Source organism: Phocoena sinus, chromosome 11 (genome assembly GCF_008692025.1).
Source record: "Phocoena sinus isolate mPhoSin1 chromosome 11, mPhoSin1.pri, whole genome shotgun sequence".
Taxonomy (NCBI): Eukaryota; Metazoa; Chordata; class Mammalia; order Artiodactyla; family Phocoenidae; genus Phocoena; species Phocoena sinus.
In genome coordinates this window covers 57032395-57055967 of record NC_045773.1, presented here as the reverse complement: position 1 = coordinate 57055967, position 23573 = coordinate 57032395, and the positions used below count along the sequence as shown (strand labels likewise).

Genomic DNA, 23573 nt, shown 5'->3' with positions numbered 1-23573 from the left:
AAGGAAGGAAAGAAAGAAAGAACGAAGGTAAAGTATAATAAAGTTATTACAATTAAACTTAATTATTAAGAAAAAGAATTTTTAAAAAAAAGTCATGGACGGATAGAGCCCTAGGACAAATGGTGGAAGCAAGAGTATACAGACAGGATCTCACACAGAAGCATACACGTACACATTCACAAAAAGAGGAAAAGGAAAAAAAATCATAGATCTCGCTCCTAAATTCCACCTCTTCAATTTGGGATCATTCCTTGTCTATTCAGGTATTCCACAGATGCAGGGTATATCAAGTTGATTGTGGAGCTTTAATCCGCTGCTTCTGAGGCTGCTGGGAGAGATTTCCCTTTCTCTTCTTTGTTCTCACGGCTCACAGGAGCTCAGCTTTGGATTTGGCCCTGCCTCTGCGTGTAGGTCGCTGGAGGGCGTCTGTTTTTTCGCTCAGACAGGACGGGGTTAAAGGAGCCGCTGATTCGGGGCCTCCGGCTCACTCAGGCCGGGGGTTGGGGGATGGGGGTAGGAGGGGCACTACGTGCGGGGCGGGCCTGCGGCTGCAGAGGCAGCGTGACGTTGCGGCAGAGGCCGGCGTGATGTTGCACCAGCCTGAGACCCGCCGTGTGTACTCCCGGGGAAGTTGTCCCTGGATCCCGGGAACCTGGCAGTGGCGGGCTGCACAGGCTCCGCGGAAGAGGGGTGTGGAGAGTGACCTGTGCTCGCACACAGGCCCCTTGGTGGCGGCAGCAGCAGCCTTAGCGTCTCCCGCCCGTCTCTGGGGTCCGCGGTTTTAGCCGCGGCTCGCGCCCGTCTCTGGGGTTTGTGCTTTCAGCCGCGGCTCGCGCCCGTCTCGGGGGCTCGCGCCCTCAGCCGCGGCTCGCGCCCGTCTCTGGGGTTCGCGCTTTTAGCCGCGGCTCGCGCCCGTCTCTGGAGTTCCTTTAAGCAGCGCTCTTAAACCCCTCTCCTCGCGCACCAGGAAACAAAGAGGGAAGAAAAAGTCTCTTGCCTCTTCGGCCGGTGCAGGCTTTTCCCCGAACTCCCTCCCGGCTAGTCGTGGTGCACTAACCCCTTCAGGCTATGTTCAAGCCGCCAACCCCAGTCCTCTCCCTGAGCTCCGTCCAAAACCAAAACCCGAGCCTCAGCTCGCAGCCCCGCCCGCCCCGGCGGGTTAGCAGACAAGCCACTCGGGCTGGTGAGTGCCGGTCAGCACCGATCGTCTGTGCAGGAATCTCCCCGCTTTGCCCTCCGCACCCGTCGCTGTGCACTACTCCGCGGTCCCGAAACTCCCCCCTCTGCCTCCCGCAGTCTCCGCCCGCGGAGGGGCTTCCTAGTGTGTGGAAACTTTTCCTCCTTCACAGCTCCCTCCCACTGGTGCAGGTGCCGTCCTTATTCTTTTGTCTCTGTTTTTTCTTTTGCCCTACCCAGTTACGTGGGGAGTTTCTTGCCTTTTGGGAGGTCTGAGGTCTTCTGCCAGCCTTCAGGTAGGAGTTCTGTAGGAGTTGTTCCACGTGTGGATGTATTTCTGGTGTATCCGTGGGGAGGAAGGCGATCTCCGCGTCTTACTCTTCCGCCATCTTCAAGGTCCCCCCTCCCCCTTTCTTTTTTATTCTCGTTAACAGTAGGCTTAAATCGGCTCACACCTGGATTATCACAAAAGCCTTACTCCCTTAAAAGTGTTTTCATTTGTTCATTCATTGAAAAATTATTTACTGAGCACCTACTATATACCTCTCTTTCAGAGAGTTTTGTTTTGAAAGAACAGAGAAAAGTGGGTCAGTAGCTGGAAGAGAAAGGGAAAAACATGAGTTTTTGTTTTTTAAGATGGGAAAAAAATGTCAGTATGCTAGTCAATTGGTAGGAATGAGTCACTGGAGGCAGAGAAATTAATGATGCAGAATTGAGAGGGCTTGTCTGGAGAAAATGGTCTCCACTAGGACTGCAGGAGTGCAGGCCATTCAGGGGCATGGGGCAGGCAGCTGGGAGGACATGGAAGCAAAGCCTGTGGAAGTTCTCTTCTGAAGTAGGGAGCAGAGTCTCTAGTGTAAAGGTGAAGTTCAAACTCCTCCCTCTTGCCATTAATCCAAACCTTACTCGGTCAAACACCCTCTCCACAGAAGCCTCTGCACACACTGATTTCTCATTTCACTAATCTCCTGATGCCCCTTCAACTACCCATGTCCTCCGCCAGGCTTGCTCTGCTATTCCCCATCTATGTGGCAGCAGAGGGGGGTTGTGATAAACACTGGATTCCATCAAAACACAGATTATTTGCCATTCATTCATTAGTACTGTGAATAAAAAATGTTGCCTGCCATATCAGCAAACAAAGGATGCTAAGGCCATTAAGCCACTACCACTGACCCCTAGGGTGAGTCCTGAGGGGACCCAGACTGGGAAAGAACAGGACACTGGCCCCAGGTAGCTAAGGTGTATATTAAAGGAATGATTTCAGTAAGTTCAGACTCTTGTTCTTCTCATACCTAGACAAGCACTAAATTCCTTAACTTGAGATGTCTGGTTTCCTTTTATTAACAGCAATCTTTGATGTTCCGAATATTTTGCAAAAACCCCTATATATCCTGGGTCTTCCCTTACCTCTTGGGAGCAGTCGCTCAGACCTATCTGAGAGGCTGTCTTCCAGGCTGAAGTCCTCAGTTTTGTGCCCCAAGCAAAACATACTTCTCAACTTTTAGGTTGTGTATTTTTTTCAGTCAACAGTACAAAACTTGAAAATATATATCACTAGGTAGGTGATAGCATTAACTAAGGAAACAATTTTACTCATATGACAAGAGCATACACATCTTTTGTTAGCTGTATATGAACAGATATGAGAAGAGGCCTTGTTAATTGGGGAAGTGCCATATGCGTGACTACTTTGCCAGTGGCCAACAATTTGGTCAGAAACGACCTAGACAAAAAGCATTCAAGTTAAGACTGACCTAGTTCAAACTCTGACACAGATATATATAAAGGCATAGGAACTTCTAGCTAACTATTTTTAATTTAGTGGTCAAGAAAAAACTCTGGTGAAAATGAAAATTTCTTTAGAAAATGAGAAATTGATCACCAATGAATATTCCCAGTCATTGGATTTTCCATATATTGATAATTATTTTGCTGTTAAAAATTCTTTTGCTTTTTTATTTCAAGTTAATTTTTAGCCGATTATATATGCCCTGTGTTATATGAATTAGGGAGAAGCTGGAATTTGAATGTCTTTAAAAAAAAAAGGACTGGTTGAATAAATTATGATTTATCTAGACAATAAAATGTAATTCAGATATTAAAACTGAAGGTACAGGAAAGCATTCGTTAACATCAGTGTGTGTGTATGTGTGTGTGTGTGTGTTTGTGTGTGTGTGTATGGTTTTCATAAGAAAGGATTTGACATTGGGATGCCAAATTGTCTTCTGTGAGTTTGTTCCCCACCTCAGGATTAGTAGGATTATGAGTGCTCTTAATGGAATTTTTTCTTTATTTTCAGCAAAGAGAATCGTAAAAATTAATAAACAGAAACCTAATATAAATAGAGTCAGGAGACCGAAGTGGGGGTTCTCACACCCTCTGATGACAGCAGAGCCCAACAGGAAGAAGAAAGACTCCTTTCCTGGCCAGGATTCAGCCAATGACAAGCCCTGGACTCTTTGTTTCCTGCAGTCTCCTGACTTCCTTTTCCTCCCTATTGTTGCAGTAAAAATAGAGGTGAGGTTTTTTTCCCTCTCCTGAGAACAAGGAAAATAAAGGGAACAGTGAACAGGCTAGAGAAGGAACAAGCCTGAAAGTGTTAATAACTCATAGTTTTATTTTAACTGTTACTAATCTGTAGTGTCTGTAAATAGATTTGTACTTCACAAAGCTAACCTATCACTCCCTAACTCTATGTAAATTACATCCTGCTCCTGGTATTTACATTCTCTGCACTCCCTTGTAATGAATCACCCCTGTAGCTTCTCAGAAAGAAAGTCGCAGGCCGATAAACCAGAGATAAATGGACCCAATTACTGGGCTGCCTGACGCCAGCTATGACTGTTTTGAAATAATGCAAGAAGAAGAAAAATGCAAGACCTTCACTACTTTGATCCTTATCATATACCCCAGACTGTGAACCCCACCTATAAAATCCTCTCCAATTCCCCAGGGAAGTGGGCACAGTTCTTGAGGCACTAGCCTGATGTGTTTTCCCCTTTGCCTGGCAAAGGAATAAAGCCATCTCTCTTATCCTCTAAAATCTCTGTCTCCATATTTCTGTTCAGCATTGGTGCACAGAAGCTGAGAGGTCGGCAACACCATGAAGTGTTCTCCTTCCCTCTTCGTGTAGAGACCTGCATGTGGCTTGCTATGTCTGCAGACTTCGAACAGCAATTCTCTGCTGATCCCAAATAAACCCATCTTTGCTGGCAAAAAAAACTAAGTCTTTTTGTTTCAGGTAAACATTTTGGTGGCCCATATAGGGATCAGAGAAGACACCTGACAGCTGTGAGGCTGGTGAGCAAACAGCTGTGGTACCCTCAATTGAGCCCACTGTCACTCACTGCCTTTCTCACCAACCTTGGAGGTTGAAAGTACATCTTTCTCCTGAATCCAAGCTCAGGCCTTCTTTGCATTTGAAGCTCTCCAGGCTTTATTTAGGATCTCTTTAAAGGTTTCATCTTTCTGGTCAAGGCCCTGTTCTGTATGTGAGTACTTGTTTGGCACTTGGGTCTGATTTTGAGATTAGACTATTTCACTGAAACAGGCTGAGATGTTCAACCTATTCCTTTGGGAACAGGGGTTGTTTCTCTGAAACGGTGCTGGGTTTTTCAGCCTTCAGCCTATTCCTTTGGATGCCTGTGGAGACTGCCTAAAATAAAAGCCTCAGTCAGGCTCCTCCAGGACCATGCTGTCTCCTCCTTAGGACCAGGTGGGATTAGCTTGCAAGCTGTTTAAATTATACTACTTGTGCTGTAAACTGTTTAAGCTGTTTGAAAATTGTTCTTTACTCTACAGGAAAAACCTCTAAGAAATGGGATTCCAGTTATCTAAGTATTTTGAAGATGTCTCCCCCATAGGGACTCTGGCGAATTTTATGTTTAAAAAACATGGCCCTGGGCTTCCCTGGTGGCGCAGTGGTTGAGAGTCCGCCTGCCGATGCAGGGGACACAGGTTCGTGCCCCGGTCCGGGAAGATCCCACATGCCACGGAGCGGCTAGGCCCGTGAGCCATGGCCGCTGAGCCTGCGCGTCCGGAGCCTGTGCTCCGCAACGGGAGAGGCCACAACATTGAGAGGCCCGCGTAACGCAAAAAAAAAAAAAAAAAAAAGCAAAAAACAAAAAACATGGCCCTTTCTCATGTGCATTTCTAACTAAATGGACTGACCTGACCAAAGGCAATTTAGAATATCAATGGCCATTATGGGGAATTTTTGAAATCCTCAAATCGAATTTCCTTAAATCCAGATTGGACTACAGTAGCTCAAAAATTTCCAGAACTAAGTGGAATGCTGATTTTAACTGGTATTTTGAGGCTTCCCAATGTTATCAAGAGTCTCAAACTGCCTCTTGGTAAAATAAGACTTTAAGATTAACTAAGGCAAACAAATGATAAAAAGATAAAATGGCTCCCAAAGTCTCAGGTTCCTCTCCCTCAGCTTCTTTGTCTCCCTCTGATAACATCTTGTCTCTCTGTTCTGTGCTGCACATGCCTCCCCTAGGCCATCAGTCCCCCAACACTGCTGTAGCAGAAACTAGATGAGACGCCCTCCAGGTTGTTAGCCCTTGTTCAGCCCTTATTCTTTCTGCTTTTTCCCCCTCTCTTTCTTGTTTAATTGCACTCTGAAAATGACTGCCTTCCAGTTAAAGTTGTACTGTGCACCTGGTGTTTACTTCTCCAAGACAACAGTCCCTAACACTCCTTTCCTTTGTGAGCATTCTTCATTCTAGAAAGAAGGTCATGGAACAATAACCTCAAGGACCACCAGAACCACCTGACGCCAGCTCTGATGATCTCAGTGTCTCCAAGAGGAAAGAAAAATGCAAGACTTCATCAGTCCTGATCCTTATCTACAGCCCTATTTTCCACCCTGAAACTATAAGACCCCTTCCTATTTCCCAGGAAGAGGGGCACAGTCTTGAGGGTGTTAGCCTGCTATGGCCTCCTTTGCCTGGCAAAGCACTCTTTTCTACTTCTCCAAACTCTGTCTCAGCGTCTCTATTTGGCACTGGTGAACAGAAGCCAGGTTTCGGCAACAATACTAATTCTCTCACCAAACTTCCCTTTTCTCTGAAACTCTCCCCTCTCATTTTTCCTCTGAAGTTAACAGAAATGGTCCCTTTAATATCAAGCCTTCTGAGAATCCAGAGGCTAAACTTTTAATTTCTTATATTCCCTTGACTGAAGCTGAGTGCCATAGTCAAGGATTTTCCCAAAGTAACTAACGATCTATACAGATTTGCTGAGGGATTTAATATAGTCATTCAGACTTATCAACCTGGTTTCTCTGACTTATATCACCTAGTTCATGTGCTTGTTGGTAAAGGCCAGGCCCAGTATTGGATGAAAATTGCTAATTGGGAAAGTCCTGAAAGGTCTCTAGAATTACAACTGGGAGCCTAGCCCCCTAACTTACTATATGATCATGCTCAGGCAATTGCTAGGTGACTTCAACAAGCAATTTCTAGGGCTTTTCCAAAGCTTGTTGATCAGAACAAAATTCAGGCTTGAACACAAAAATCTAATGAACCTGTTCATGACTATTACAATAAACTTCAGACGGTTTCTAAAGAAAATTCTGGTCTTCCTTCAGATGATGATTCTACCCTAGTAGCTTTTAAATCTATGTTTATTAATGGGCTGAACAGGGACTTTTCCCTTTTAGTAAAAAGGACCAGGATGGAATGCGAAACTATGTCCACTCCAGATTTAGTTAATGGCAAACCAGCTCTCTTGTACTCAAATGGGTCACCTCCAAGGAAGGTCGCCAAAATTCTTACTCTTCCACTCTAGCAACTGAAGGGTCCTAAACGAAACCAAAACCCTTCTAGTTTTTGCTACTATCACAAAGAGCCAGGACATTGGAAAAATGATTGTTACAAATCTACACTTTAGGTGCCTTCAGCCCTCTAACCAGTCTTTCCATCATCTTCCCAATTCTCAGTGATGGGGCTCTGGGGAACTACAGGGCCTCTTCCCAATCCTCCTCCTTAATTGACTTGGAGAAACATTTTTCCAGATTGGGGAAACATTTTTCCAGATTCTGGAAACATTTTTCCAGATTGGGGATGAATCTCTCAGGCTGACACTAGAGCCACACTCTTGGTGCTCAACCCCACTACTATGAAGCAGCCCCTGCCTTGGAGTACTAAAACACTTCAAATAGTGGGATCTCTAATTGAAGCAGGAAAGACAGGGCTGGGTCCAAGGACAGCCTCCTCATGTATAGGCATTAGGCATTCCTGCACATTTGTCTCCTGAAGCCACCATACAAGAGCTGTTTTCCCTTAAACCATCCCTTACTAGTCGAGCACCACACGTGGAAGGTCGTACAGGGTAATCAGCAACATGTGCATTTTGATTGCACGTGCTCCACGGTTTTCATGGTTAAAGTTTCTTGCTCAGATACTACAAAGTTGCTGTTCTAGATGCCATTCCTCCATGCCTCATTAAGTGCAAAATAAGGAGGTGGCTTTGCCTTCTGCCTAATGCCTAGCATGAGGAGGCTGTCCTTGGGCCTGGCCCTGTCTTTCCTAACCCATAATGAACCTCAAGAGGTTCCTGTCTCTGAACCTATTCCCTTTTGTTTAGGCCCTTTGAAAGATACACACCCTTTTCTCCTTAGTTCCTCCACTCCTACACATTTATTAGGCCTAGAATTCTTAGAGAAGTAACATGCTGGAATTTCTTTCTCCTAAAAGGGGGAAATAGTTCTATAAATTGACAGTAGTCATCAAAGTAATTCTCCAGGTGAATTAAATGACCCCTCTACGTCTTTTATTTGTTCCATCTCTGATGGTACTAGAGCAGATTCTGGAAATAGTGATCATTTGTCCCTACTAAATCAGCTACCACCTTCCTTACAGGCAAAATCTCAAACTGATGTTGGCAAAATTCTCAGTGCACCTCCCATCAACATTCAAACAGATCCCTCGAACTAGGGCACCTACCAGGCACCGGTGGGGGACCACGGACACCTAAGGGGACGGGAGGAACCCCCAGTGACTGGGTAGGACGTGGCATGGGGGGAGTGAAGGGGGAGGAGAAGTGGAGGCAGGACGAGATTGGCACCCCTGAGGGGTGGCTGGGGGAGGGCAAGGGATCCCACGCCCAAACGGGGAAATTGGGGAACCATTTGAGGGCAGAGGATCAAAAGGGAGTGTGGTCAGATTTCCCCTGCCCACTTGGACCCCCAGGAACCTGTTGAGGTTCTGGGCTTGATCCTCTGTTCACTGAGGCCCCCTCCATCCCTGCAGATCCTGAGGGAGTGGGAGGGCGGGAAGGGGGAGCAAAAGTAAAGGTCGGACCTCCAGGACCCGCAGTCCTGAGGGGTGGCTGGGGGGGGGTAGGAGTTCCTACACCCAGTGGGACCCACCCACGGTTAGGGATCCAGCTGTAATGGGGGAGACCCTGGGGAAGACAGTGGGGGAGGGGTGTGAAGGAACAGAATGGAATAGGGCCAGTGCTTTCCCTGTCCACTTAGGCACTGGGTCCTGTTGGACTACTGGGCCTAATCCTCTGCCCTTGGAGCCTCCCTTCTAGAGTGCAGAACCCAAGCGCCGCTCCTGCACCCCTATTCAGGGCCCTACCCCTACACTCGGAGACCCCCCTCCAACAAGCTGGGCCTAAACCCAATCCACATAGCCTCACTCAGGGCCCCACCTCCAAACTCCGGAACCCCCACATTCCACAGGCCCACCTATCGACTTGCTGCCTCTCCCCTTCTGCAGAAGTCTTAAGTAGAGGCCCTGCCCCATGCTTGAACATCGCCCCAGTCCACCCAAACCCACGTCCCTGCCTAAATTCTGCCCCCATAGTCAGGGCTTTTCTTTTCTTTTTTCCTCCTTTAGATTGGGGTTCTGTTTTGCCTTCTTGATTCATTGTTGTTGGTTCTTTTATATTTTTATTTTTCCTAATAAATCTTTTTTCTAATTTTGCTTTATTCTTTATATTTCGTTAGTGATCTCTCCTTTTGGATTGCTCACACACACACACTTTTTTTTTCCTTTTTTCTGTTTGGTTTTATCTTAACATGTTGCATTTGTTTCAATTAGAGTTTTATTTTTCCTAATATATTTTTTATCTTTCTAATTTTATTTTGTTTTTTATTCTTTGATATTGTACTGCTCTTCTTTCTTTCTTCCTGTTTTTTTTCTTCACTGTGCCACAAAGCTTGTGGGATATTGGTGCCCAGGCCAGAGGTTGGGCCCAAGCTCCTGTGGTGGGAGCTCCAAGTCCAAACCACTGGAGAAAGATAGAACCTCAGACCTCAGGGAATATCAATCAGAGTGAGGCCTCCTGGAGGTCCTCATCTCAGCACCAAGACCCAGCTCTATCAAACTGTCTGCAAACTCCACTGCTGGATGCCTCAGGCCAAACAACCAGTAAGACAGGAATACAGCACCACCCATCCAAAAAAAAAAAAAAAAAAAAAAAAGAAATGAAAAATAAATTTGTTACAGATGAAGAAGTAAGGTAAAACCCTTCAAGACTAAATAAATGAAGACAAAAGAGGCAATCTACCTGAAAAAGAACTCAGAGTAATGATGGTAAAGATTATCCAAAATCTCGGAAACAGAATGGAGAAAATAGAGGAAACATTTAACAAGAATCTAGAAGAACTAAAGAGCAAACAAACAGTGATGAACAACACAATTACTGAAATTAAAAATACTCTAGAAGGAATCAATAACAGAATAACTGAGGCAGAAGAATGGATAAGTGAGCTGGAAGATAAAATGGGGGAAATAACTTCCAGGGAGCAGAATAAAGAAAAAAGAATGAAAAGAATTGAGGACAGTCTCAGAGACTTCTGGGACAACATTAAATGCACCAACATTTGAATTGTAGGGGTCCAGGAAGAAGAAAAGAAAAAGAAAGGATCTGAGAAAATATTTGAAGAGATTATAGTCAAAAACTTCCTTAACATGGGAAAGGAAATGGTCAGTCAGGTCCAGGAAGTATAGAGAGTACATACAGCTATCAAAAATTAAATACAAAGAAAAAATATTAAAAGCAGCAAGGGAAAAGCTACAAATAACATACAAGGGAATCCCCATAAGGTTAACAGCTGATTTTTCAACAGAAACTCTGCAAGCCAGAAGGGAGTGGCAGGATATATTTAAAGTGATGAAGGGGAAAAACCTACAACGAAGATTACTCTACCCAGCAAGGATCTCATTCAGATTTGATGGAGGAATTAAAACCTTTATAGATAAGCAAAAGTTAAGAGAATTAAGCACCACCAGACCAGCTTTACAACAAATGCTAAAGGATTTTCTCTAGGCAGGAAACACAAGAGAAGGAAGACCTACAATAACAAACCCAAAGCAATTAAGGAAATGGTAATAGGAACATACTGATAACTACCTTAAATGTAAATAGATTAAATGCTCCAATCAAAACACACAGGCTTGCTGAATGGGTACAAAAACAAGACCCGTACATATGCTGTCTACAAGAGACGCACTTCAGACCTAGGGACACATACAGACTGAAAGTGAGAGGATGGAAAAAGATATTCCATGCAAATGGAAATCAAAAGAAAGCTGGAGTAGCAATTCTCATATCAGACAAAATAGACTTTAAAATAAAGACTCTTATAAGAGACAAAGAAGGACACCACATAATGATCAAGGGATCAATCCAAGAAGAAGATATAACAATTGCAAATATTTATGCACCCAACATAAGAGCACCTCAATATATAAGGCAAATGCTAACAGCCATAAGAGGGGAAACTGACAGTAACACAATCATAGCAGAGGACTTAAACACCCCACTTTCACCAATGGACAGATCAACCAAAAGGAAAATAAATAAGGAAACACAAGCTTTAAATGACACACTAAACAAGATGGACTTAATTGATATTTATAGGACATTCCATCTAAAAACAACAGAATAAACTTTCTTGTCAAGTGCTCATGGAAGATTCTCCAGGACAGATCATATCTTGGGTCACAAATCAGGTCTTGGAAAATTTAAGAAAATTGAAATCACATTAATTATCTTTTCTGACCACAATCCTATGAGACTAGATATCAATTATAGGAAAAAGACTGTAAAAAATACAAACACATGGAGGCTAAACAATACACTACTATATAATCATGAAATCACTGAAGAAATCAAAGAGGAAATAAAAAAATACCCAGAAACAAATGACAATGAAAATACGATGACCCAAAACCTTTGGGATGCAGGAAAAGCAGTTCTAAGAGGGAAGTTTATAGCAATATGACCTTACCTTAAGAGGGAAGTTTATGGCAATACGATCTTACCTCAAGAAACAAGAAAAATCTCAAATAAACAACCTAACCTTACACCTAAAGGAATTAGAGAAAGAAGAATCAAACAAACCCCAAAGTTAGCAGAAGGAAAGAAATAAAGATCAGATCAGAAATAAATGAAACAAACAATAGCAAAGATCAACTAAACTAAAAGCTGGTTCTTTGAGAAGATAAATAAAACTGATAAACCATTAGCCAGGCTCATCAAGAAAAAAGGGAGAAGACTCAAATCAACAGAAGTAGAAATGAAAAAGGAGAAGTAACAACTGACACTGCAGAAATACAAAGGATCATGAGAGATTACTAAGGCAACTATACGCCAATAAAATGGACAACCTGGAAGAAATGAACAAATTCTCAGAAAAGCACAACCTTCTGAGACTGAACCAGGAAGAAATGGAAAATATAAGCAGACCAATCACAAGCACTGAAATTGAAACTGTGATTAAAAATCTTCCAACAAACAAAAGCCCAGGACCAGATGGCTTCACACATGAATTCTATCATTTAGAGAAGAGCTAATACCTATCCTTCTCAAACTCTTCCAAACTATAGAAGAGGGAGGAAAACTCCCAAACTTATTCTACGAGGCCACCATCACCCTGATACCAAAACTAGACAAAGATGTCACAAAGAAAGAAAACTACAGGCCAATATCACTGATGAACATAGATGCAAAAATCCTCAACAAAATACTATCAAACAGAATCCAAGAGCACATTAAAAGGATCATACATCATGATCAAGTGGGGTTTACCCCAGGCATGCAATGATTCTTCAATATATGCAAATCAATCAATGTGATACACCATATTAATAAATTGAAGGATAAAAACCATATGATAAACTCAATAGATGCAGAAAAAGCTTTGACGAAATTCAACAGCCATTTATGATAAAAATTCTCCAGAAAGTAGGCATTGAGGGAATCTACCTCAACATAATAAAGCCCATACATGAGAAACCGAAAGCCAACATCGTTCTAAATGATGAAAAACTGAAACCATTTCCTCTAAGATCAGGAAAAAGACAAGGTTGTCCACTCTCACCACTTATTCAACATAGTTTTGGAAGTTTTGGCCACAGCAATCAGAGAAGAAAAAGAAATAAAAGGAGTCCAAATCAGAAAAGAAGAAGTAAAATTGTCCTTGTTTGCAGATGACATGATACTATACATAGAGAATCCTAAAGATGCTACCAGAAAACTACTAGAGCTAATTAATGAATTTGGTAAAGTAGCAGGATACAAAATTAATGTACAGAAATCTCTTGCATTCCTATACACTAATGATGAAAAATTTGAAGGAGAAATTAAGGAAACACTCCCATTTACCACTGCAACAAAAAGAATAAAATACATAGGAATAAACCTACCTAGGGAGACAAAAGACCTGTATGCAGAAAACTATAAGACACTGATGAAAGAAATTAAAGATGATACAAAAAGATGGCGAGATATACTATGTTCTTGGATTAGAAGAATCAACATTGTGAAAATGACTATACTACCGAAAGCAATCTACAGATTCAATGAAATCCCTATCAAACTACCAATGGAATTTTACACAGGACTAGAACAAAAAATTTCACAATTTGTATGGAAACACAAAAGACCCTGAATAGCCAAAACATTCTTGAGAAAGAAAAACAGAGCTGGAGGAATCAGGCTCCCTGACTTCAGACTATACTACAAAGCTACAGTAATCAAGACAGTATGGTAGTGGCACAAAAATAGAAATATAGATCAATGGAACAGGATAGAAAGCCCAGAGATAAAGCCCGGCACATACTGTCACCTTATCTTTGATAAGGGAGGCAAGAGTATACAATGGAGAAAAGACATCCTCTTCAGTAAGTGGTGCTGGGAAAACTGGACAGCTACATGTAAAAGAATGAAACTAGAACACTTCCTAACACCATACACAAAAATAAACTCAAAATGGATTAAAGACCTAAATGTAAGGACAGACACTATAAAACTCTTAGAGGAAAACATAGGCAAAACAGTGTATGACATAAATCACAGCAAGATCCTTTTTGACCCACCTCCTAAAGAAATGGAAATAAAACCAAAAATAAACAAATGGGACCTAATGAATCTTAAAAGCTTTTGCACAGCAAAGGAAACAATAAACAAGACAAAAAGACAACCCTCAGAATGGGAGAAAATATTTGCAAATGTAACAACTGACAAAGGATTAGTCTCCAAAATTTACAAGCTGCTCATGCAGCTCAATATCAAAAAAAAAAAAACCCAATCCAAAAATGGGCAGAAGACCTAAATAGACAGTTCTCCGAAAAGATATACAGATTGCCAACAAACAAATGAAGAGATCCTCAACATCACTCATCATTAGAGAAATGCAAATCAAAACTACAATGAGGTATCACCTACACCAGTCAGAATGGCCATCATCAAAAAACCTACAAACAATAAATGCTGGAGAGGTTGTGGAGAAAAGGGAACCCTCTTGCCCTGTTGGTTGTAACGTTATTTGGTACAGCCACTATGGAGAACAGTATGTAGGTTCCTTAAAAAACTGAAAATAGATCAACCATATGACCCAGCAATCCTACTACTGGGCATATACACTGAGAAAACCATAATTCAAAAGGAGTCATGTACCACAATGTTCATTCAGCACTATTTACAATAGCCAGGACATGGAAGCAACCTAAGTGTGTCCATCAATAGATGAATGGATAAAGAAGATGTGGCATATATATACAATGGAATATTACTCAGCCATAAAAAGAAATGAAATTGAGTTACTTGTAGTGAGGTGGATGGACCTAGAGTCTGTCATACATAGTGAAGTAAGTCAGAAAGGGAAAAACAAATACCGTATGCTAACACGTATATACGGAATCTAAAAAAAAATGGTTCTGTTAAACTTAGTTGCAGGACAGGAATAAAGATGCAGACATAGAGAATGGAATTGAGGACACGGGGAGTGGGAAGGGTAATCTTGGACGAAATGAGAGAGTGGCATGGACATATATACACGACCAAATGTAAAATAGCTAGCTAGTGGGAAGCAGCTGCATGGCACAGGGAGATCAGCTCGGTGCTTTGCGACCACCTAGATGGGTGGGATAAGGAGGGTGGGAGGGAGATGCAAGAGGGAGGGGATATGCGGATATATGTATGCATATAGCAGATTCAGTTTGTTATACAGCAGAAACTAACACAACACTGTAAGGCAATTATACTCCAATAAAGATGTTTAAAAAACAACAACAACAGGGGCTTCCCTGGTGGCGCAGTGGTTGAGAGTCCGCCTGCCGATGCAGGGGACGCGGGTTCGTGCCCCGGTCCGGGAAGATTCCACATGCCACTAAGCGGCTGGGCCCGTGAGCCATGGCCGCAGAGCCTGCACGTCCGGAGCCTGTGCTCCGCAGCGGGAGGGGCCGCAACAGTGAGAGGCCCGCGTACCGCAAACAAAACAAAACAAAAACCAGATCCCTCAAAACTTCTTCCAATAATTAATAAATATCCTATAAGTAAAGAAGCAACTCAAGGCATAAAACCCGTAATAGAAAATTACAAGGCTCAAAGCCTCATTATCCGTTCGTTGTCCCTATAACATAGCTATTTTACTGGTAAGAAAACTTAAGGGCTGAGGGTGGAGGTTTGTCCAGGACCTCTGAAATAGGGTGGGACCTGGGACCTGGGACCCTTTGCTGCAGTACTTACTTACACCTGGGCAAAGGTCTCTTAGTCTCCTTGAGCAACAAAATACAAAGAAACTCTAAGGGACTAAAAATAACTGCTTACATGTGTAGTTGGTACAAATTATGAACAACAAGATACAAAAAGACCAAAAACCCAACTGCCACTTCTGAGGTGTCAGGATCAAAAGCAGGTCCTCTGCATGATCCCTGCACACAGCACCACCAAGTGGGGGGGCAGACCACCGAAGCCACCCCTCCAGTCCCACCCATGTATCTCCCGCTAGGCTCACCCCATTTAAGGGACCAGCTCGCCCCTTCCCCCCACCCCCAGGCTTAGGGAGAGAGCAAGGGACGCTGTTACTTGTTTTTGCTCCCTCCTGCTGCAGCATGAGTCCCAATAAAGCTTATCTGAACTTCTCATCTGGCCTTTTATCAATTTCTATGGATTAAGGAGGCCAAGAACCCTGGTCAGTAACACCTCTGAGCAATACACAACATTGTTATCTCTGGGTACCCTGTTGTTCCTAATCCTGGTACATTACTAACATCCATTCCAACTGGAAGTCAGTTCTTTACTGAAATTGATTTATGCAGTACATTCTTTAGTATTCTAGATGATGAAGCTGGCCAATACCCTTTTTTTTTTTTTAAAGCCAGCCACTTTTATTATCATTCTTGTATTTTATAGGACAAAAAAAAAAAAAAGAGGAATGTAGGTTTGTCCTGGTTGCTCTATTTACAACCAGGGCAGGCTCTCCGCGACATCAGGCACAGCAGCTTGTCCGAGGCCCCTCTGCAGATGCAGCCCTGGGCACACTTGGCGCAGCCCGGAGGGCAGCAGGAGCAGCAGCTCTTCTTGCAGGAGGTGCATTTGCACTCTTTGCATTTGCAGGAGCCGGCACACGTGCAGGATCCACCCGCGGTGCAGGAGCAGTTGGGATCCATGGCGAGAGGAAGCGGAGGCTGGGATCTGGAGACTGTGGCACGAAGTATGGCAAGGACATCGAGGGGGCGTGGCCAATACCCTTTTGCCTTCACTTAGGAAGAAAATAATTCACCTGGGCAGTAGTACCTCAGGATTTTGCTGAATCCTTTTTATTTCTCACAAATCCTGAAGGCTGATCTGAGTGATATAAAATTCCCTAGAGTTTCTACTTTGTTGCAGTAGGTAGATGACTTGCTTCTTTGCTTTCCTTCTCAAGCCTCCTCACAGGAAGACAGCATTCACTTGTTACAGCTTTTAGCCTTAAGGGGACATAAGGTCACCAAAAAAACATTGCAGTTTGCCAAACCCAGGTTCCACTTTTAGGGCAGCTTAGAACAGGAGCTACACCCAGATCCAGATAGACTTCATGCTGTCCTAAGTTTCCCCAAACCCAAAACTAAGCACCAACTTCGAGGTTTTCTCAGGCTAGTTGGTGATTGCCAAAACTGGATTCCAAATTTCTCCCTTACGGCCAAACCTCTCAACAATAACAACCCGAACTCAATTTTATGGGAAGAACTGGATGACATAGCTTTCAAGGCCTTAAAAGAGAGTTTGATGAACCCACCTGCTCTTGGGCATCCCAATTATCAGATTCCCCTTTTCCTTTTGTATATGAAAAGGAAGGTAATGCCCTTGCGGTACTGACCCAAAAACACGGGGACCACCATCAACCCATCGTATATTATAGTCAGCAACTGGACCCTGTGGCACAGGGATACCCGCCTTGCTTTAGAGCCATTATAGCTACTGCTCTTTTGGTGAAGGCTACTGAGAAAATTATAGTATACCCTTTAACCATTTTTGTACCTCATGCAGCAGAATCCCTTCGGAATTCTCATTATGCCCAACACTTCTCATCAAGCCACCTCACCTCTTATGAAGTATTTTTGTTACCTGTCCCTCACATAATTCTTTTACATTGTAATAACCTTAACCTGGCTACTTTTCATCCCTCCATCACTGATTAATTCCCTTATGACTGTTTAACGCTGATGGACCACCTCCTGACTCCTTGAAATGACCTACAGAAAATCCTTGGGTAAAGGTGACTTTTCATGGTTCACTGGTTGTTCTTATTTAAAAGGTGACAATGGCAAATACTCTGCTGAGGATGCTATTACAACTTATTTTAATGTTGTTGAGTCAGCATCTTTACCTATGGCTACTTCAACCCAACAGGATGAATTGTACTCTTACATGGGCTTGTACTTCAGCCTAGGACCAAACTGCCAATATTTATACTGATATGCTTTCAGAGTAGCTCATGATTTTGAAATAATGTGGAAGAAATGTGTCTTCCTTACTTCCAGAGGAAATGAAATTTAAACTGGCCCCTATGTTCAGGAATTATTAAATGTAATACTGCTACCTTAGATTCCAGGGCATTCTAAACTTGACTCTCTGGAAGCCAGGGGAAATCACCTTGCTGACATTTCTGCAAGGAATGCTGCCCTTAAAGGGACCAACAGTAGCCAAACCTCTGTCACGGTCCAAAGGGATATTTTCCCAAATGATAGTTTAGAAAAACTGGCTAGAGAAGCCTAACAACTGGCCTCAGGAAAGGAAAAACAACAATTGGAAATTGTTGGAAATTCAACAATTTTTGTTTTGATAAAAGAGAAACCTCTGGTTTGAACCAAATAACAACCCAGTCCCACCTAAGACTCTAAAATTCTCACTCCTCACCACTGTGCATGCATTCAACCACTGGCCTACTGACAAAATGACAGCCTTCATGAATCAATACTGGTGGGGAAACATAAATGAGGCTACAAAAGGTGCCTGCCTCACTTGTCCCACCTAAAATACAACCCAGAGAAACTGTTCATACTGCTCCCGGACATTTTAAATTGCCTAATGGACCATTCAAGTTCTGGCAAATGGATTTCATACAACTTCCTCTGTTTCATGGATGTAAATATATTTTAGTGTTGGTCTGTATGTTTTCACACTGAACTGAAGCCTTCCCTTGCAGACAGGCTACCGCCTCCTCTGTGGCTAAAGTCCTTTTGTAAAAGATTATCCCTATCTGGGGAACTTCTTTCAAACTTCATAGGGATCAAGAAACCCATTTTACTGGCCAGGTGCTTCAGCACATCTGTACTCTTTGGCTTGTCTTATAGCACTTTCACTGTGATTACCATCCTCAATCTTCTGGTTTAGTTGAATGCAATAATGGCATTATAGGACTCAACTGGCAAAATTTTTAGAGGCCCTCCAAACACCTTGGCCAACAGCATTCATGTTGGTCGTTCTAAATCTCAGATCCACCCTTTCGGAACTCAAACTCTCACCCTTTGAGGTAGTCACAGGACACCCAATGCACTAGGCTCCTGCTTCTTTTGACCCACAACTGATAAAAGGAGAGGTGCTCCAACATTGCAAAGCCCTAATTGCTTCTATTAAAAATAACAAAAAACAAAAAAAAACCATGTTGGGCTTCCCTGGTGGTGCAGTGGTTGAGGATCTGCCTGCCGATGCAGGGGACACGGGTTCATGCCCCGGTCTGGGAAGATCCCACATGCTGCAGAGTGGCTGGCCCCGTGAGCCATGGCCACTGAGCCTGCACGTCCAGATCCTGTGCTCCACAACGGGAAAGGCCACAACAGTGAGAGGCCTGTGTACCACAAAAACCCTCCCCCCAAAACAACCATGTTTTGGGTAGAGCAATCTTTTCTCAGTGTGCTCTCAAGAGACAAAGACTTTAAGCATCACACATTGCAACCTGGAGATTTTGTCTATTGAAATATACACCTCCAGAATAAATGCTCTTCACTCTTGCTGAAAAGGCCCCATGAAGTACTGTTAACCAACCCTTGTGCCACAAAATTCCAAGGAAGACTCTCTTTGGATTCTCATGACACACCCAAAGAAAGCACCAAACCCTGACTGAACCTGCACATCACCTGGTGACCTGAAAGTAAAGATTTCCCAGAATTGGAGCAGATGACATCTGATGACACAGCTTTTGCAAGATAGCTGGACCAGGTCTGTTGGAAGTTTGTCACCAAATGTTTGATGATGACATAACACCATCATGTGATCTCCAGTGTCCTTGGTCTTGATAACGTATGGGCTTTAGATAAAAAGTGCCTGAGAGTTCTCCCTCCCACCCTTGCTTGTTACTTGAGTGTGACATCAGTAGGTTTCCAATCTGTGTACTTTCCTTCTGATGTGAGAAACCACACCCAGGAAAGGTCTTTCCTGACTTGGAGGGACAAAAAAGCTGCTGAAACTAGAAAACCTGACTCCTGATCAGTGATACTTTCAGAGAAAGGTCTTGAACAAAAGGGAAAAATATGAAAATTGATATATAGAAACCTCAATTAAATAGAGTTGAGAGACCAGAGTGGTGGCTCTGGTGCCCTGCAATGATAGCTGAGCCCAACAAGAAGAAAGACTCTTCTTTCCCAGCAAGGACTCAGTCCATGAAAAGCTATGGACTCTGTTTACTACAGCCCTCCTGAATTCCTCTTCCTCTCTGTAAAAGTGTTCTCCTTCCCCCAGTGTGCTGGGACTTGCATGTAGCTCACCATGGTTGTAGACCCCGAAGCTGCAATTCTCTGCTGATCCAGAATAAACTCATCTTGGTTGGAGAAATATCTGGCGATCTAGTTATTTCAGGTCAACAGAATACACTGCTTTTGTAATAAAGAAACAATAGAAAGCCTGCCAGATTTGACAATATTTTTAGATAATTCTGTTTTAAATAGGAGATTATATATATTATATACATATAATTGGTAATCTAACTTTTCAATTAACAATATATTGTAGATAGGCTCCTAGGTCAATAAACACATTACTATACTATCACTTACAAATATTTACCTAAACAACCCAACCAGCGTCACATTTCAACTGTACAATAACCACAATAACTGAAAATGAATTAAATAAAATACCAAATACACAGGGAATAAAAGGAAAATATTTTAAATAGGTTAAAATGTTTATATGTCCAAAAACAATGTAAAAATTCCTGAAAATTAGCAATAAATTTTAAAAATCAGTGATGAAAAATAATTATTCATAGTAATTTCTTTATTTTGATTATATTATCGCCACAACCAATTTACTTTTGATCAATTCTTTCCAAATTGCCTGAAGCCCAACTGTGTATGGAACTCCAGGATTTGTAGTGAGGGTGATCATGGGGAAGGAGAATGGGAAGAGAAGAAAGATTGGAAAATATTTTGGGGTCATTTAGAATTTTAATTTGCTCCATCAGTCCTGAAGTAAAAATATATATTTGAGTCAAAAATGCTACACTGAAATTACACTTTAAAAAAGAAATTGGGATTCCTCCTTATCAGATTAATTCATGCAACTTTCCTAAGACATGGAAGGTTTGGAATGAGAAGATTCTTTTGTGGAATATCTATAAGTTTGATTTAAATTGTTAGAACTATGAATAAATAGGAAATAAATTTAGAAAAAAAGACTTAAAGAATTTTTCACTATGTGAAAAATTATTAAATGGTAAGTAGTGACCAGCTGCTTTGCATGGCCACTAAAATCCAAAACAAATGTCAAGTCATAAGAGAAGGACTTCATTTGACATAGGAACACTTTTGGTTTTTTGTCTTTCTTGGTAAAGAAATTTTTATAGGCACAAAATGAAAAGAATTTATAAATCACTTTTCTAAAAGATGTTTTCCCCTTAACCTGTCATGAAGATGGCGAAAAATAAACCAAATAAGCATTTATTAGGTCTTGGCTTCAAGAAAGGAAAACAAATTAAATGGTCTTTTTCAGGTTCCTCTAATCCTAATGCTTCATGGATGCTATTAAGAGGCCTATAATGGAAACCAATTAAATATAAATACGGTGAGGAGTGTGGGCAATTAAACAAATGGTCCATGGGAGGTGTGATGATCAAGGTGGCAGGTTAGGAGCATGCTGGGCTCACCTCCACTCATGAACACATCCAAACGACAACTCTTGCTGAAATCAACCTGGGGAAGAGCAGAACAGCTCTTCTGCAACCAAGGCTGTAAAGAAAGATCCACACGGAGTCCGGTAGGAAGGGAGAAGCGATGTGGTCGGGACCTTCACCCTTAGCAGGGACACAGGAGAGGAGGGGACATCACAGGCTCAGGGATCCTCTCTGGGGAGCGAGAGATTCCAACCCCACATTGGACAGTCCAGCCCTGGGATACAACACTGGAAGACAAACCCCTTAGCTGGTTTGAAACCCAGTGGGCCTTACCAAAGGGCTGTTAGAAACTGGGCCTCTGCTCTTGAAGAGCACACAGACTTGCTTGCTCCCAGTCAAAGTGTGGAGGCAGCACATTGAAAGCTGCCAGGGGCTCTGACCAGCTAGCCAGGACTGCTGCATCACACCCCCTGCCCACCCCTCACCTGGCTCCTGCTCTAGCCCCTCTTGCTCCAGCACTGCTTCCCACTAAGGCAGAGGGTGCCACTAACTACGAGAGTGTGCACACTTGGAGGGAACAGAGCTGGATTGGATCCAAGCCCTGCCTCTGACCAGGGTGTAGGCAGCCATTGCCAGCACATGTGTCCCTGTGCACTCTTGGGAGGGAGCAAACTCAGCTCAGTAGTGTGATATCAACCCCTCCAGCCACAACCCAGCCTCTAGCCAAGCAAGCACATCAGGGATAAAGTGAAATCAGAAAAGAAGTACAGTCTCAAGCCCTCAGGCCCTGAATCTATATCCCAAACCAAGGCTGAGACTGCCATCACACCTGGAAGAAACCCAACTTCCTCAGGGCTTCTGTTCCAGCCCCTGTGGCTCTGACCGCACCCTTGACAGGGTGGTGATGGCCACTGAGCAGAGGAGAAGCCCCAGCTTGCACCTGGCTCTGGCTCTAGCCCCTCCAACTCTGCCCCTACCTCCCACCAAGGTGGTAGCTGCTAGCGCACACTGGGAGAAGACATGGCCTATGCTAATGTCAGACCCAGCTCTCCCACCAAAGCCACTGGGTACACACAGACGTCATAGGGACAGTCCCACACAAGGACACACTTTCAAGATCAGAGTAGGTAACTGTTTCACCTAATTTTACAGAGATAGAGGAAGTCAAACAAAATGAGAAGACAGAGAAGAATACATTTCAAAAGAAATAACAAGAAAAAATCCTGAAAAGAAAATCTTAATGAAACAGAGGTAAATAATTTACCTGATAAAGAGTTCAAAGCAATAGTAATGAAAATGCTAACTGAACTTGGGGAAAAAAAGAATACAAGAACACAGTGAGAATTTTAATAAAGAACTAGAAAATATTAAAAAAAAGAACTGAAGAATACAATAACTGGTATGAAAAGTACAGTAGAGGGAATTAACAGCAGATGAGGTGATACAGAAGATATATTAGTGATCTGGGAGATAGAATAATGGAAATTACCCAATCAGAACAGCAAAAAAAAAAAACAATTTTTAAAAAATGAGGCTAGTTTAAGGAACCTCTAGGTCAACATCATGCATACTAACATTCATATAATATGGGTCCCAGAAGGAGAAGAGAGAGAGAAAGGGTACAAAATGTATTTGATGAAATCATGGCTCAAAAATTTCCTGACACCAAAGAAGGAAACAGATATTCAGGTATAGGAAGCACAGAGGGTCCCAAGCAAGATGAACACAATGAGACTCCCACCAAGACCTATCATAATTAAAATGGCAAAAGTTAAAGAGAGGATTCTAAAAGCAGCAAGAGAAAAACAAAGAGTCAAAACAGTTACAGGGAGCTCCCATAAGGCTTTCAGCTGATCTTTCTGCAGAAACATTGCAGGCCAGAAGGGAGTGGTATGATATATTCAAAGTACTGAAAGGGAAAAAAAAAACTACCACTTAGGATACTCTACCCAGCAAGGCTGTCATTCACAATTGAAGAAGATAAAGGGCTTATCAGACAAATAAAAACTAAAGGAGTTCATCATTACCAAACCAACCTTTCAAGAAGTGTTAAAGGGTCTTCTTTCAGTGAAAAAGAAAAGGCTACTACAAGAAGGAAGAAATTATAGGAAGGGGAAAATCCTTCTGGTAAAGGCTGTGGGTCAACCATTAAATAAGATTAATAGGTTAAAAGATTAAAACACAAAAATTGTAAAATCAACTATAATTACAATAAATATTTAGGGATAGCCACGATGATTTAAAATATGACACCTGGGGCTTCCCTGGTAGCACGGTGGTTGAGAGTCTGCCTGCTGATGCAGGGGACATGGGTTCATGCCCCGGTCCAGGAAGATCCCACGTGCTGTGGAGTGGCTGGGCCCGTGAGCCATGGCCGCTGAGCCTGTACGTCTGGAGCCTGTGCTCCGCAACGGGAGAGGCCACAACAGTGAGAGGCCCGCGTACTGCAAACAAAACAAAACATGACACCAAAAACACAAAGCTTGGGAAAGGGAGTAAAAAATGTAGAGCTTTTAGAGAATGTATTTGAATTTAAATGACTATCAATTTAAAACAA

At 42.7% G+C, this 23573-nt stretch overlaps 2 protein-coding genes across 2 annotated transcripts in view; both read right to left on the bottom strand.

Moving 5' to 3' along the window:
• Positions 1–23573, bottom strand: part of NEK10 (NIMA related kinase 10) — a 305942-nt gene that overhangs the window by 152353 nt on the left and 130016 nt on the right. The window lies entirely within an intron of this gene.
• LOC116762650 (metallothionein-like) lies at positions 15787–16119 on the bottom strand. Its single transcript, XM_032649887.1, has one exon. The coding sequence runs from the start codon at positions 16092–16094 to the stop codon at positions 15882–15884; it is 213 nt and encodes a 70-aa protein (XP_032505778.1). The 5' UTR covers positions 16095–16119; the 3' UTR covers positions 15787–15881.

Coding starts and splice junctions, on each gene's coding strand:
- LOC116762650 (XM_032649887.1), bottom strand. CDS start 16,094: ATGGATCCCAACTGCTCCTGCACCGCGGGTGGATCCTGCACGTGTGCC.